Source organism: Rosa chinensis, chromosome 6 (assembly GCF_002994745.2).
Source record: "Rosa chinensis cultivar Old Blush chromosome 6, RchiOBHm-V2, whole genome shotgun sequence".
NCBI lineage: Eukaryota > Viridiplantae > Streptophyta > Magnoliopsida > Rosales > Rosaceae > Rosa > Rosa chinensis.
In genome coordinates this window covers 4,101,229-4,117,658 of record NC_037093.1, presented here as the reverse complement: position 1 = coordinate 4,117,658, position 16,430 = coordinate 4,101,229, and the positions used below count along the sequence as shown (strand labels likewise).

The window sequence follows — 16,430 nt, the reverse complement described above, 5'->3', positions numbered from 1 at the left end:
GCTTCACTTTCCAATGCTTCTCAGCTTCTTGGGCTTGATTTTGCGGGAAATAATTTTGTTGGCCAACTTCCTGCTAGTTTTGGAAATTTCCTAATCTCTAGGTGCTCAACTTCGAGTTCATCAAATGATTTGGGATTTATAACATTCTTGACAAATTACAGCAAACTGGAGGTGTTTTCTTTGAACACTAACAAGTTTGGAGTTGTTTTACCCAACTCTGTAGCTAATTTCTCAACCCAACTGACTCAACTCTACCTTGGGGACAATCAAATAGCGGGAACGATTCTGGAAACATTAGGAAATCTCAACAATTTAATACACTTGAGCCTGGACGTAAACTTGTTCACAGGTATCATACCAGCTTCTTTTGGGAAGTTACAAAACTGCAAAGATTATATTTAAATTCCAATAGATTATCAGGCCGGATCCCATCTTCCTTAGGAAATCTCACCCAATTGTTTGAACTCCGCTTATCAGAAAATGAATTAGAAGAAAGCATTCCTCCAAAGATTGGTAACTGCAAAAATTTGCAGCTGATGGATATATCACACAATAAGCTTAGTGGAGATATACCATCACAAGTCATTGGTCTGTCCTCCTTCTCTATCTTGCTCAACTTATCGCAAAACTCGCTAACTGGCATTCTGCCTGTAGAAGTGGGTAAGTTGAAGAATATCAATACACTGGACATCTCTGATATTAATTTGACCAGAGGAATTCCAGAAATTATTGGAGGTTGTCTGAGCCTTGAATTTCTTGACCTACAAGGAAACCACTTTCCAAGAATCATACCTTCTTCTTTGGCTACTTTGAGAGGTCTTCAATAGCTAGATCTTTCACGAAATAACTTGTTAGGACATATTCCAAAAGACCTACAGAGGCTTCCATTCTTGATCCATTTGAACCGAAAGAAAGTTCAATAATCTGGAGGGTGAGGTACCGAAAGAAAGAGTTTTTCGAAACACAAGTGCAATATCATTCGATGGAAATACCGAACTTTGTGGAGGTGTTTCAGAATTGCAGCTACCAGCATGCCCCATCAAAGTACCATAGCAAAGAAAGTTGCATGGTTTCAAACTAAAGTTCACAATTTCCTTGGTCGCTGGATGCTCTCTTTTGTTTGCAGTGGTCTTAGCTCTTTATTGGAGGAGAAAAACTCAAAAGACGAAACCATTAATAGCAGTGTCATCAATTAACTTCCTTCCAAAGGTTTCATGCCAGACACTTCATCATGCTACTGGCGGATTCTCTTCGAGCAATCAAATTGGATCAGGCGGTTTTGGCTCTGTATACAAACGGATTCTTAATCAAGAAGAAAGCAACGTTGTTGCCATCAAGGTCCTCAACCTTCAACAGAAAGGTGCTTCCAAGAGTTTTGTGGCTAAATGCAATGCACTGAGAAATATCCGGAACATGAATCTTGTGAAGAACTTAACATGTTGCTCCAGCACGGATTACAATGGTAATGACTTCAAAACTCTAGTTTTTGAGTATATGTCAAATGGAAGTTTAGAGGAGTGGTTGCACAGAGAAAATCAGTCAAGGGGTCTGAACCTTCTTCAAAGACTGAATATTGCTATTGATTTGGCTTCTGCATTGTGTTATCTTCATGACTATTGTGAACCACAAATCACTCACTGCGACATGAAGCCGAGCAACGTTCTTCTTGATGATGACATGGTTGCTCGTGTTGGTGATTTTGGGTCAGCAAGACTCATCTCAACGACCACAGACTCCTCTCAAAATCAAAGTAGCACAATTGGAATAAAGGAAACCATTGTCTATGCTGCTCCTGGTAATAATCTTCCACTACTTTATAATTTCTTAAATTTTTATCTACATGTTTATTGAAGATAAATAGAAATACGGACAAAAGAATAGAGAAATAGGAGCATGGTAGCTTATGCTCAATGTGGCACAGTGGCAATGACAACCAACTTAAATTTTAAGCCCTAACAAATGACCTAGTACAAGTTAGCAAGCAAGATAGGGTATGTATCTCAAAAATTGTAATATTAATACAAGACATAAATGACCTTTTTTTGTAAAGAGAGAAAAGATACTGATGATCAAGTTTATCTCACTTTCTGTCTCAACCCAAAAAATGGAATCCATTTGTATAATACGTTCATACATTAATAATCATTGATGATGAAAAAGTTTTCATACTAGTATGATCAACAAAGAAACTTTTCATACTATAGAAGTTAGGTTCTAAATTGTACAACGAGAACTAATATATAAATTGTTTTGTGAGTCACAGAGGATGCGAGTGGTGTTGAGCCATCAAGACAAGGGGATGTATATAGTTATGGGGTGCTCGTGTTGCAAATGTTCACAGGAAGAAGACCTATCGACGAGATGTTTAAAGAGGGTTTAAACCTCCATAACTTTGTCAAGATGGCCATACCAGGAAGAGTGATGCAGATTGTAGATCCTACTCTTCTTGCCACTTTAGAAGACACAACACCTGCAACATCACAAAATGTAGTGAACTACATCAATGGTTACAATAATGAAATCGAAGCAGTTGAAGAAAACATTGACAATGAGAATTTAAGCAAGATGAACACTTATGTGTGGAAGTGCATACTTCCAACCCTTAAGATTGGACTTGCATGCTCGGAAGAATCACCATGAAATAGAATGTCTATGGAGGAGGTCCACAGCAAGCTACACCATATAAAAGATGCTTACACTGGTGTTGACATTTGTCAAGAAAGGCCAAGAAGAAGCTGAACAATAGGTGCTGTTATTTTCTTCTTTATGATGTGTGCAACAAAATGATATTTTTTTTGGCTCTTTTTCATTTCTTTTTTATTTATTTATTCTTCCTTACTATTGCATAATCATGTTTTTGTAGACCCCGTGAAATTCCGAACGTCACTTTTAGACGGGATAATTTTTCGTGACCTTTGTTTGGCCAAAGACTTTTGGAAATAGTTTGGGCTTGGGCCTTGGGCCCAAGAATAGCATAAGGTTAGAGTCCAAAATTTACTCTGAACACCCAACAGACGGGTATGCTAGTGAACCTAGCCCAATAAGTTAGTCGACCTTTGACCCGAACATCTCCCTTGATCCAATATGGTCCTTGTAGCTCATAATGACATCTTTGCATAATTTTGAAATATACTTGTGCGTGCGTTTACGATTTCTCATTTTACCTTATTCCTTACCCGTTGGTTGAATTCCTACTCGCCTTACCCGACGCTTACTCGTCAACCATCTCACCGACTTTCAAAAGCATAATTTATTTACTCCTTATATTTTTCAAACTCAAGCAAAATTCCGACCAAACTTACCTTGCCATTTTTCTATCTACACTTATTTAGTCTTGCCAACATTTTTAATTTTTGATTTTTCTTTTATTTATTTGTTCAACTTTTATTTCCCCATCATATTGGTTTTTACACCCTATTTTTCCTATCACATGCCTTAGCTGATCCAAACCCTTTTCTGCCCACACATTGAGCTTGCTTCTACCTACGCAAAGCCCAAGTCCTTCACTTTCACGTTCTCGTCAAATTGGGCAGAGGGAAAGTAAACCTCATTCAGCTCCTCCCTTCCACGTTGCCAGCATGCATATGGCAACTCCTCCAAGAACATCACTCCAGACCTTCAAAAGGGAGAGTCCCAAACCAGAGGTCGATGTCCACCCTCCTTTTCTCGCCCTTTTTCTCTCTTTGCTGGGCATAACAGTGTGTTTGCATGCCTCGAAACTCCTAGTTAGGGACCTCAGATCAAAAAACTTTCTTCAACAAAGTTGTTCGCCTATGTCTCCTCTATCTATCCACAAATTTCAACTCCATCGGAGTCAATTTGTGACCTGTACACCCCTCGAACCAGAAGCTGTTCGGAAGCTAGCGTGTTCCGGATTTTTGCTTGAATTTCCTCTCTTGCTCTATCTGAATCCCCCACATCTTGTTTGAGACTGATACCAACAGTTGGTAAGATTCTTGAACTATCAAGTTCCTATTTCTTTCTTCAATTTTTAGGCTCAATACGTTCAAAACAACTATTCCACATATTGAGAAGTTTCTGTTGCACTCTGCATGTTCGAGATTGAGCGAACTTCTTGGCCTACGGCTGGACTCGATCCAATCATCTCCCTCAGCTATCTTTCCTGTTGAAACCCTCAAGAAAAACTCACCTTTTTTATTAGTCTTTGGTGAGTATCATCTTTTCCATAAAACTCTATATTTTTGGTTGTTATTACGAATTCTTGAAGATTATGAACTTGTCACTGCTGTTGTTGGTATCTTGCTGCCTTAATTTTGATTTCTCATCCATTCTAATGTCTAGGGATTCTGCTAGGTCATGGCTACATCTTGAGTATTAGAATCGTATTTGGTTCAAAGGTTATTTGTTGTTTGTAGCTGTCCAAATATCATGTTTCAATGCATTATGTCATCGAGCTACAGCACCTGCCCATATAGTATTAGAAAGTAACTTGAGCTATAGATCATTAGGAGCATTAGACATGCCTCTTAAGTGTGTTGGGTTAGCTTCGACTGGCCATATTGGGTACCAAAAGAACTTTGAGCAAAAGAGCAACTTTATGCAGTTTTGCACTTTTCGGTACATTCTGACCTAGTTGCAGTTATTCCAACACTGGTGCTAAATTGCTCGGAATTTGGGATCAGTTTCTTCTAGAGAAATATAGTAGACACATAGATGAACATTCCGGATTTTGAATCACCTCAAAATAATTTTTCTAAAATTAGTTATGAATTTTTGAAAAAGGTGTACAGAAGCTGGTATTTCTGGAAAGAATCTGCACATTGTTTTACTTTAGCCTTTAAAACCTTTATTCGTTGTTTGGTTTCACTTGAAATTCAATAACCATTTCAATCTTACTGAGTTGGTTGTCAAGCCATCCTTCTTTCAAAATTTCTCAAGAATTTACCTCAAGTATTTTGAACAATTCGTGACCCTTGACAACTCCTTTAAAACTCTGTTTTCAGTTTTCAGCAACTTGTCTTTTAAAAAGTGTTCTTACCCCCTCTTCCTGACAACAAACTCCTTATTGGAACCCAAATGGTCTGGTTATCAGTTAGTAATTAGGTTAAAGGAAATGTTTTCTTCGGAGAGTATTGAGAGTGAATAGCTAGCCTAGTCTATCGTTATTAATGTCGCTTATTGATCTAGGCTCGATACTGTGGTGGAATCTTGTGAAGTTGGTGGTTGCTACAAGGTTGCATTGAGGCCAAGTGCTGCAAGAGAAAGCTCGAGTTCCAGGTAGGAGATGCCTTTAACTCTATCTATGCTTTTCTTGCATATACTATGTTTTATATGAGGCCTCTTGCATGGTTTTGAAAATTATCTGTTTTACAATTGAAATGGTTTGCATGGATTGGATTGCTGTGTTGGCAATTGATGGGGATGTAAGGAGAGGTCTGTTCCTCCTTGAGCCACCAGTGGTGGGCAGTGTGCACCATGCCCTTGTTATTGAATTACCCCCTTTGTCTCTAGCCTTGTGATAATTGAATTCCGGAAAGTGACTGGCTAGATGGACGGTTGTGATGGAAGTGTGAAAGAAGATCAATTTCCGTGGGATTGTAATTACGTGGTGACGATCACGTGGAATTGCAAACCGGTTTTTATCTATTACTTTTTCTCAAAACGATAACTCATGTTTTTAAACTTAGATATGGGGGCGGGCATGGGCAATGACTGGATGTAGGAGCCTAACCCCTACTTTAGTTTGTTTTGCAAGCTGTTGTTGTCGAAGCTTGGGTACGGAGGATAATCCTTGGAGGCCAAAATTTGTTTTATTTAAAGTTTATTTCTATTTTGGCTTGTTCGGTCCCGGTAAATTTTTGTAACGTTATGTATGGTTGATGATGTGTGTGATTGCTTACCACCAAAGTGGAACCCTAGGGTTAGAACCTCCATTTGAGTTTAGGTCCTAGTGGGCTAGACCTAGAAGACTCACGTAAATTACCTTTCAATGAATCTAATGTAAACTTGGGCTAAGAGCTAAAAAATAACGTAGGTTCTAAACTCAACACAACACCACATTCCTTTCCTCTTCCTTGCCTAGTTCGTAATCTTGTGATTACGAGCCAAGCCCACTATACAAGCCCAAAAATTTCGGGCTCATAGATTTCTTGTCTTCCAACCTAAAGGCCTTGTCTCTTTGAGGAATTCTAGGCCCAAAACACTTACCCCAAGTGTCGCGGGTGTAGGGTTCCTTGGAGAGGCGGCGCTGTGGTAATCCGGTCTCCGGGTCGCCATAGTCTTTGTGCAAAAATACTTACACAGTATGGCATGGGAAGCGAGGTGTCAATATTCTGTGAGTTATACTATTGACGAAGATGTCTAAAGGCAAGATGATAGTCTGAAAGTGTGGAAGAAATAAGTTGTAGCTACTAATAAGTGAGTGCTTGATTTCGATTTCTACGTTATGAGTTGCTTACTGCGGTAGATTTCTCCTAAGATCCAATGGAGACCAGCAATGTTGTACCTTAATATGTGTAATAAGTGATGTAATCCAATTGGGTTTGTGAGAATTATCAGAGAAGGCAAAGCAGCTAGTCCAATTCATAGCTATAGTTTTAATTTGTTTTGTGTAAATGGAAACTAGTACAAGTCCAAGAGTACCTTTCTTAACATTGGTGTTAGTGGAAAATCATCACTTCCGATTCAACCCGGCATCTCTTCTTGTAAAGAATATTTCTTCAAACACCTTACCTTCATCTAAATCACCCACCCACATTTTTTGCAAAATTGAATAATGCAACATTAAATAAAGAGTCATTGTGAGAAAAAAAAAAAAACGATTAGTATATATAATAACTGAAATGTCAACTTCTAGTTTACAGTAGTACTAGAATAATAAGGGTAAGATCGACTGTGTTCACCTTCTACTCTATTATGGCGCTTGAGCTAAACTTAACAGGTTAGAAACAAAGAACTTGTTTAGAGAACCTATTGTAAAGTACTAAAGTTACCAAGTTGTGAGATCCCATCCCAACAATGGAGCTTCATGTACCCTGGTTATGTCCATTTTGGTTCATATGCTGTCATGTGATCACCCTTCTCCTTCTTATGAACTCCTTCTTTCCTGCCAGTGTCGCAAACTCGCAAATGATACGGATTGTGTGGCTTAACTCGGATTCAAAGAATCCATAGCCACGATCTACATGGCTTCTTGAAACCATAGAATGGCATTAATCTTTTCACTTGGCATGGAATTACTTGCGGCAGAAGCAAGGACTGAAAAATCCAGATTTTCGTCGATATTTCATTTTTTTGAGTTAGCGAAATTATCTTCACTTACCATGATAATTTCGTGAGTGTTTAAGGAAATCTCTTTTCTGTGTTTGGCCCAAATTCTAGGTTACTTGACCTAGTGGTAATAGGGTTAAATTAGAAGGATCTAGATTCCTATTCAATGTACGATTACTTTCCTTGTATGATTGAGATTCTATGCATTGTAATCCTCTATATAAAGAGGCCCTTATTATCAATGAGAATACACAGCAAATTTCTCCAAATTTATGATTCCCTAAAACACGTTATCAGCACGAAGCCCTAACCCTGAAACCCTAAATTCGTAGCCTTCAAATCCCAAAAACCTCCGCCGCCCACCTCCAGAAGCCCATAACCGGCTGCGCTGCCCCTAGAACCGGCCGGAATCGACATGAACCGGCCCCCTGAAATACCGAAAGCCTCTCTGCCCTTTTCAAAGCCTTCCTTCCAGCCTCCTGCAGCCATCTTCCACCAGCAGCAGCACCATTGTTCCAGAACCCCGGTACCGGAAACTTCAATCCAGGAACTGGCTTGAAGTTACCTGAACCGGCTACCAGAATAGACTACAACCGAACCGGCAGAAAAAGAAAAAAAATGGGAGGCAAAAGTAGAGCCCAGCCCAGCAGATCAGCCCAGGCCCAGAAGCAGACCTCAGGCCCAGAAGTAGAGCCCGTCCATATCAGCAGCGCCCAGTCAGCCTCTAGTCAACAACCAGTCAGCCTGCCACTTCAGCAACTGGTGCCACTGTCAGCATTGCCGGTCAACCCTCCAGTCAACCTTTTCAGGCCACTTTTTCCGGCATTTTTCTGAACACTTTTCCGGCAGTCTTCCGGCCACTTTTCGACGACCTATTTTCAAGATTTCTAGCATCTTTTCAAGGTAAACTTTTCTAAAAGTTCCCGTTTTTGAAGTTTTTATTACTTTTCTCTTCTTTTTCTCGGGGACTTCCAACATCCATTCTTCTACCCCCCTTTCTTCATCATAGGGTAGACCTAATTAAACCGAACTATGGGGGTTCGTGCTCACTCCAAGCTTGGAGCTTGTTGAGATCTCCAAACTTAGAGTTTGTAGAGAATTTATGATCGACCACTTACATCATTGTTTTGATCTAATCCAACCCCTCTTGGAATCGAATTTCTTGGAAGCGACTACGCTCGGAAATTCCTAATTTTTTGGAAGTGATTACGCTCAGAAATTTTATATGTTTTCGTGGTAGCTTTTTCCTCTCCGAAACTAACCATTTTTCTTGTTCTCTTTCAAGATGAATAACCTGAACAAATTGGACTTTGATCCATTGGGAACAACTGGCTCTGAACATCACAGGTGGGTTCGTGATGTTCGCCAGCATCTCAAGGCCGATGGAATCCTGGATACGATTCTCGAGCCTAGCCAGGACGTGCTAATTGTTGAGCAAGCAAGCTTTGGAGCAAATAGAGCAGCCTTAGAGGCAAATAAGGCGAAAGCCATCATCCTAATGACTCGTCATATGGATGATTCGCTCCAGTACGAGTGTATGAATGAAGAAGACTCCAGAAGGCTGTGGGTCTCACTCGAAGAAAGATTTGGCAACGTCCGTGACTCCCTGCTTCCTGACCTAGAAGTGAGATGGCATAGCCTCCGCTTCTGTGATTTCAAGTCAGTTCTTGACTACAACTCGGAAGCACTTCGCATTAAATCCTTAATGGAATTCTGTGGTAAAGAGATCACAAATGCAATGCTGATTGAAAAGACTCTCTCTACCTTCCCCGTCTCTGCATTGATGGTTGCTAAGAACTATCGAATCGATGTTGCTGCAAGACGAATCACAAGGTTTCATGAGCTCATTGGAGCTATGAATGTCGCTGAAAAGCATGACAACATCCTTGTGAAGAACTATAATTCGAGATCCGTGGGAATAGAGCATATTCTAGAATGCAATTATAGTTGCACCCCTAAGAGAAGGGGCCAAGAGCGAAACCCTAACCATAGGGATACTTCTGGATGTTCTTGTCCATATAATCGCTCTACTTGGGAAGGTAACCACCAAAATAGGCCAACACGGAACCGAAGAGGTCAACGTGGAAAGAGAGAGGGAGGCAACGCCTCTGGCCATGTTGGTGGCGCCACCAACACTAAGAGCCATCTAAATGATATTTTCAAAGCACCTCAATCAATAGAGTCTGAGCAAAGAGATGTATGTTCTCGATGTGGAGTATCCAATCATTGGGCACAAATTTGTAGAGCTCATGAAGAACTGGTCACCGCCTACAAAGCATATTGTGAAGCAAGAGAAGCTCACTTTATGGAACAAGAAGATCAAGAAGATGATCTAGAGTGAAGGGTTGAAGACTACAAATCTGGTTGGGATCAATAGATCGCCAATTCTGTTTAAGTCTTTATTTTTCCAAGAGATGTAATAGGCAATTGCCATATACTTTGTAGTAAATGCTAATGGTTTAGTCTTTCTTCAAAGTAGGCTCACCCCAAAGTAAGTGTGATGTCTAGGAAGGTTTTGAGATAAGTGGTATTTAAGTGAGCCTTGCTCCACCGACATCTCTCTACTCACCTGGTCACATTTGCATTGGAATTACCGAAAGAAGTTAGACGACTGCCATTGTTTTGCATTAGCTAGTTTATTGGATTAGATTTTCTTTGGTCAAAGAGACAATGATGTAACTCTGTTGGCTTATGAATAAAATTTCGGGTTCTTTTCATTATGACTCCATTTTAATTCTGAGCATATTAATTTGTGACTACGATGGCTGGGCCATTAGTATTAATTCAAGGACATGGAATAGCCCAAGTTCCCCTTGCCAAATGGCACCTTGATTAATGTCACAGAAACTCTCTACGCTCCTAGGGCAAATCGCACCTATGGATAGCCAACGGATTCCATGCGAAAATGCATGTAGAGAACGGAAATGAGTTCCTTTGCTATTACCCCTAATGATTGTGAACAAAGGCGCATCTTAGAGAAGTTTATGTGTCTCTCTAATGGACTTTATGTCACTATTCGAGCTATTAAATCCAATAAAGTTATGAGAGAAGATCTCTTGGATTTAGACACATATTGACTTTGTCACGATAGGATAAGTCATCCTGGTCATGATATGATGATCCGTCTACTAAAGACTTCACATGGACATCTTTTCTCTCGAGCGAAATGAAGCATCAATCAAAAAGTTGATTCTTGGACTAAGTGTGACCGACGCTGCTGCCTAGGCACTGCCTCCGTCCACCACCAGCCTAGGGCTGACATAGTCCCTATCCATGACGCCATGGATGGTGTCCATCATGGTGATGGCGCCCCAGGTGATGCGGCAATCACCAACTTTGCTTCAAATAGCGTTTCAGACGCTCAGGCCCAACCAAAATCTTCATTGGTTACTTCTAAAGCCTCTCGCTCATTTTACAAAGCCCGTTCCTTAGGGAAACTAGGATTGAGATCGTCCTATGCAAAGGATATGAAAATACTCATTATGTTCTTACATAGAATCCGTAGGGATTCTCTGGACTGATTCAACCTACTTGCGGACGTTTAAATATCTCATGATGTTGGTTGACACGCGAACACGCTGGTCACGTGTTGTGCCATTGTATACTTGTAATTCTACTTATGAAACACTCCTAGCACCCATCATATGACAACGGGCTCACTCCCCGAATCATCCTATTCAGTCAATTGGATTTGACTATGCTAGAGAGTTTACATCAAAGACTTTCGATGGTTATCGTATTGAGACTGATGTTGGACATCATATTCCCATGAACACACCCAAACAGTCTCGCGGAAATGACTACGATGGTAGTCCAGACATTGGTAATGCGCACCAACCTCCTTATATCCGCTTGGGGTGATGCAATATTGCATGCAGCTATGCTAATTTGTCTACGACCCACTGCCACTCAACCTACCTCTGCGTTACAACTAGTGACTGGGTACAAGTATCGTACTTTCGCATACTTGAGTATGCCTTTATGTGCCAATTACGCCGCCACAGCACTCTATGATGGGTCCTTAAAGACGAATGGGCAACTACGTTGGATATGAGATTCCAACAATCGTCCGCCACTTAAATGCCCTTGCTAGGCGATCTCCTTACCGCTAGATTTGTGGATGTCACTTTGATGAGACAATCTTCCCATCATTAGGGGGAGATAAGAACACAGATGTTCAGCAGGAACGGCAGGAATTGTAGTGGCCTGTCCCCACTATGTCTCATCTCGATCCCTACTAAAGTGACGAGATCACACAAATATGCTGCAAACATGCCTGCAAGGATGGACGTCCCTACGAGAGGACGTAGCGCCACCCTACACAGAGGTAGGCATGGCGCCAACGCCATAGAGAGTGGTACTCTGGCGTTACAGGTCATGGTCCCAGCTAGGATGCGTGGGAGGCCCGTGGGTTCGAAGGATACTTTGGCACACTCTAATCCTTTAATCATCGACACTCAAAATCCATCTCATGAGTATCTTCCGGGTTATGGTTATCGTTGGGGGACGCCTCAACGCCAAAACCTATTTCTGAGAATATAGAGCTCTCTGAAACTTACACTAGTGTACATGAGACGTGGGACAGAAACTCCATCATAATTGATGATGTAGTTACTCATTTCGTTGCGCATGAGTTTGTTGAGTCCGATGATATCGAACCACGCTCCGTTGATGAATGAATGCCAACGTAGAGAGATTTGGCCTAAATGGAAAGATGCGATCCAGGTTAAGTTGGATTCTCTAACGAAGAGGAAGGTTTTTGAGCCAGTGATGCCAACACCTCCTAACATAAAACCTATTGACTAATAGGTCTTCGTTAGAAAGCGTGATGAGAAAAAGAGATGGCAATCTTGCCTTATGGCTCAAAGCTTCTCACAAAACGCCCTGGAATCGACAATGATGAGACATATTCTCTCGTAATGGATGTCATTGCACTCCACTACCCTATCAGTTTGGTAGTTTCCGAATAACTAATCATGCAGCTTACAAATGTGGTCAACACGTATCTCTATGGGGATCTAGATACGGAATATACATGAAGGTTCATGGTGAACTTCATCTACCCAAGTCAAGTGGCTCTAGACCACGGAGCGCGTTTACAATAAAATTGAAACGCTCACTAAAGTGACTACTTGATTGGGAAGGGATATGCCCACGCATTTCCATAACAAGTTTTGGATTCTATCGCGGTTCATGTTGGACATGATCTTCATTGGAAGCCCTTAAAGGAAGCCGCTGAACACTTGAAATCCGATTTTGAGATGAAGGATTTCGGGAGAACACGATTATGTCTCGGTTTGGAACTTGAGCATCGTGTTAAGAGATGGTTAGGCGTTTTGACAAGGTCAAGTCTTCAAACACCCCCATGATCGTCCGTAGTCTTGATCCTGAAAAGGATCCTCTTCGTCCGAAGGATGATGGCGAAGATGTGCTAGAGGCGGAAGTGCCCTACATAAGTACAATAGGCGCATTATTGTACTTAGCTCAATGCACAAGACCGGACATCTCATTTGCCATGAACTTGTTAGCTAGATATAGCTTTGCGCCAACGCGACGCCATTGGATTGGTGTAAAAGATATATTTCGGTACTTGAGATGTACAATTGATATGGGCTTATTCTATCCCTACAGAGAGAAGATGGATTCAGACCCATCAAGTGCCAGGGACGCCACACATGGTGGACTGCGTTCCCTCTCCCCATCCCAAAACGATATAAGTGTTTTGGAAGGTTTTGCTGATGTTGGGTACCTCTCTGACCCACACAAAGGTCGCTCCCAAACTGGCTATGTATTCACCATGGGAAAGACCGCGATATCTTGGAGGTCAACAAAGCAGACCTTAATCGCTACCTCTTCGAATCATGCAGAGATTATTGCTCTTCACGAAGCAGTTCATGAATGTATATGGCTTCGATCCATAGTTACGCATGTTCGAAGCAATTGTGGTTTGAAGTCTACCACAGATAAGCCAACGAGCATTTATGAGGATAATGATGCTTGCATTGAACAAATGAAGCAAGGCTACATCAAAGGCGACAACACCAAGCATATATCGCCCAAATTCTTCTACAATCAGCAACAACAGAAGCTCCTCAAGATCAAAGTCAACCAGGTTCGATCTGAGGACAATGTGGCAGACTTGTTTACTAAGTCATTGCCCAAATCGACGTTCGATAAACATGTGGCAAGAATTGGCTTGCAGAAATTATCTGAACTCCCATGATTGTAGTCATCAGGGGGAGGCGCAGACATCAGGGGGAGATGTCTACATGTTCGTCTCGAAGCGTGAAGGGTGTGTTGTGCTCTTTTTCCCCTTCGACCGAGGTTATTTTTGTCCCACTGGGTTTTTGTTACTCGGCCAGGTTTTTAACGAGGCAACGAGAGAAGCATCGCGTTTGGGCAACACAAGGGGGAGTGTTTAAGGAAATCTCTTTTCTGTGTTTGGCCCAAATTCTAGGTTACTTGACCTAGTGGTAATAGGGTTAATTAGAAGGATCTAGATTCCTATTCAATGTACGATTACTTTCCTTATATGATTGAGATTCTATGCATTGTAATCCTCTATATAAAGAGGCCCCTATTATCAATGAGAATACATAGCAAATTTCTCCCAATTTCTGATTCCCTAAAACAGTGAGAAATTTTTGATATATCGCGATATTTTCACAAATATCGCGAATTTCGGCGAAAATCACGAAATCTCGTCATTTTCGTCTCGTGGGCCGACAGCCCAAGTTGACCCAATTGGATTCAAAATTCGGGTTTAACCTTAAGGACGTTCGAACTTGGTCTTGCAAGGACAAGACAAACAACTCGCCCAATCCCGCTAGAAGAGGATTTGGTTATTAATTGAATATCTTTTATATATAGATCTTCATAAATCTCATCTTTTTTTAATAATTCCATTTTTCAATAGTGTTTTATTTGAATTAATTAGATTTATTATTTTAAATATTTTGAATCTGATAAACCTACGAATACGAATGTTATGTATGAAAATTATTAAAGTATGAAGATTATAAATATTCATTAAATTAAATTTCAATAAATGTTTGTGACTCAATATATATTAATTCACTTTAAATTATCCTAATTTGTTACGTAATAATATTTGCTACATATATTTTTTAGAAATAGAGTATATAATTGATCAAATAAACATAATTTAAACTTTCATTTAAAATTTTTATGTTTTTCTCCAAGTTTTCATAGTTTTTGTCGAATTTTTATTGATATCGATATTTCCTTCGAAATTTCCATTTTCCGAAGGGTCGATATTTCCTCGATCTTCGATATTTTAGTCCTTGGACAAAAGGCATCAAATAGTATGCATGGCACCTTTCATGAAGCCTCTCCTTTCTTAGGTACATCAACCTTCAAATCAACAGCCTCTCTCGCAAGATTCCACACCAAGTTTATCACTTGTCCTGACTTCTGACTACGATATCTCAGTGTCCGTGAGAACATGTTGGAGGGGAGATTCCAGTTAACTTGACCTATTGCTCTGAAGTGAGCATCCTCAACTTCCAAACCATCGATCTAAAGGGAAAAATTCTGACAGAGCTTGGCTCATTGTTGAAGCTAATGATCAGGCTTCATCTGACAGGAGGCATCCTAAGCTTCTCGGGAAATATGTAGGAGACCAAGAAGAAACTTAAGAATTGGTGGTCCATTTACTACTTAATTCCTGTTATTAACAAGGACTTTTTTCTTTTTGTTTTAAGTGATTAACAAGTGAGGTGTGAATCTCCTCGAGGCGAATTCAAGTGAGATGAAATCTACTCGATGTGGATCCAAATGAGGTGAAATCTTCTCAATGCAGATTTAAGTGAGGTGAAATCTCCTTAAGAAAGATCGAAATGAGGTAAAATCTTCTTAAGACAGATCCAAGTGAGGTGAAATTCCCTCAAGGCGGATCTTAGTGAGTGAAATTAATCTCCTCAAGACGGATCCCAATGAGGTGAAATCTCCTTAAGGCGGATCAAAGTGAGGTGAAAAAATGAAAATTGAAATCTCCTCAAAGCAGATCCAAATGTGGTGAAATCCCCTCAAGGCGGATCAAAGTGAGGTGAAATCTTCTCAAAGTAAATCCAAATAAGGTGAAATCCTCTCAAAGTGGATTTAGGTGAGATAAAATCATAGGCTCTAATCAAGAGACGAGCCAAAGCTCAAAAGAGAGATGACCCAATTTATTTGGGGAGCTCTGAGAAAATCTGATCTCGTAGAGGTGAAATGTTATCGAGGTGGATCTGGATAAGGCATAACAAGGAAACGGAATCAGTCAACTAGGCTGAATCAGTAGCAAGCGGGAAGCACACCCCCACGTTGTCCTGAGAATGGTGTAGTGGATCTACTAACGCATGACTTGCGAACTTTGCACACCCCTACGCGCACTAGTCGAGATATCCGCTCAAACTCACCTACCAATACTTGGAAAAGTGAACATTTGATGTAAGCAATTAATCTCATCTACACTTATTACAACTCAAACTATCACCAACTTAAGCATCGAAATATCTTTTGCAGGTACCCATTTTTTTTTAAGCTTTATTTGTCAAACACCAATCCAAGTTCCGTAGACGCATATATAGTCAATTTTTTGATCGTAAAACTTTCACTCTCACTCCAGCCAAAAGAAGTAGGTAAGGAGATTTCCTATTAAATTTTTCCGTATCAACAGAGACTCATGATACAATTAGAGGTTATGATTAACCATGGAAATTAGAGACATCATCACTAAATAATATGAAATTCACTTTATTAAGAAGGTGAGATGAATATGTCTAACGACATTGTAAAAAATAAAAAAGTTTGTTAGCTTTCGTTATCTCATAAATTGGAATACATTTTATAGATAGTTAGTCTCTTAATACTTGTTCTGCACATATTAACTGTTTTCATTCTTTATAAAATAAAAACAAAAATCTATGTTTATATTTGAGGGAAGGTGTCCATATTTTATGAAAGACGTTGTAATTTTTATTATCTTTTATTTAATTTATTCTTGGATTGAGATAACTCAAAATTTTGTGGAAGATAAAGAATGGGAAAATTTAGCGCTCTGTTAGGGCTGGGCTGGGGAGCAACCCCTCCCTCTGGGCTGGCGTTTCCCCTATTTTCTCCTTGTTCAGGGAGATATTGTTAGTCTTCGGCCTACTGTTCATTGGTGGAGGTGTTCTGCCTTGGATTTACAGTAAGGA

At 40.3% G+C, this 16,430-nt stretch overlaps 1 protein-coding gene across 1 annotated transcript; it reads left to right on the top strand.

The window, feature by feature from the left end:
- The first annotated feature begins 536 nt into the window (after positions 1-536).
- LOC112170607 (probable LRR receptor-like serine/threonine-protein kinase At3g47570) lies at positions 537-2,640 on the top strand. Its single transcript, XM_024307952.1, has 3 exons — positions 537-660; positions 1,127-1,795; positions 2,342-2,640. The coding sequence occupies exons 1-3, from the start codon at positions 537-539 to the stop codon at positions 2,638-2,640; spliced, it is 1,092 nt and encodes a 363-aa protein (XP_024163720.1).
- The last annotated feature ends 13,790 nt before the right edge of the window (positions 2,641-16,430 follow it).

What these genes read in the sequence shown, in the direction of transcription:
- LOC112170607 (XM_024307952.1), top strand. Translation starts at nt 537, where the DNA reads ATGGATATATCACACAATAAGCTTAGTGGAGATATACCATCACAAGTC. An exon ending in CATTCTGCCTGTAGAAGTGG is followed by an intron (nt 661 to 1,126) that starts GTAAGTTGAAGA and finishes TTTTGTTTGCAG; the next exon opens with TGGTCTTAGCTCTTTATTGG. An exon ending in CATTGTCTATGCTGCTCCTG is followed by an intron (nt 1,796 to 2,341) that starts GTAATAATCTTC and finishes AAATGTTCACAG; the next exon opens with GAAGAAGACCTATCGACGAG.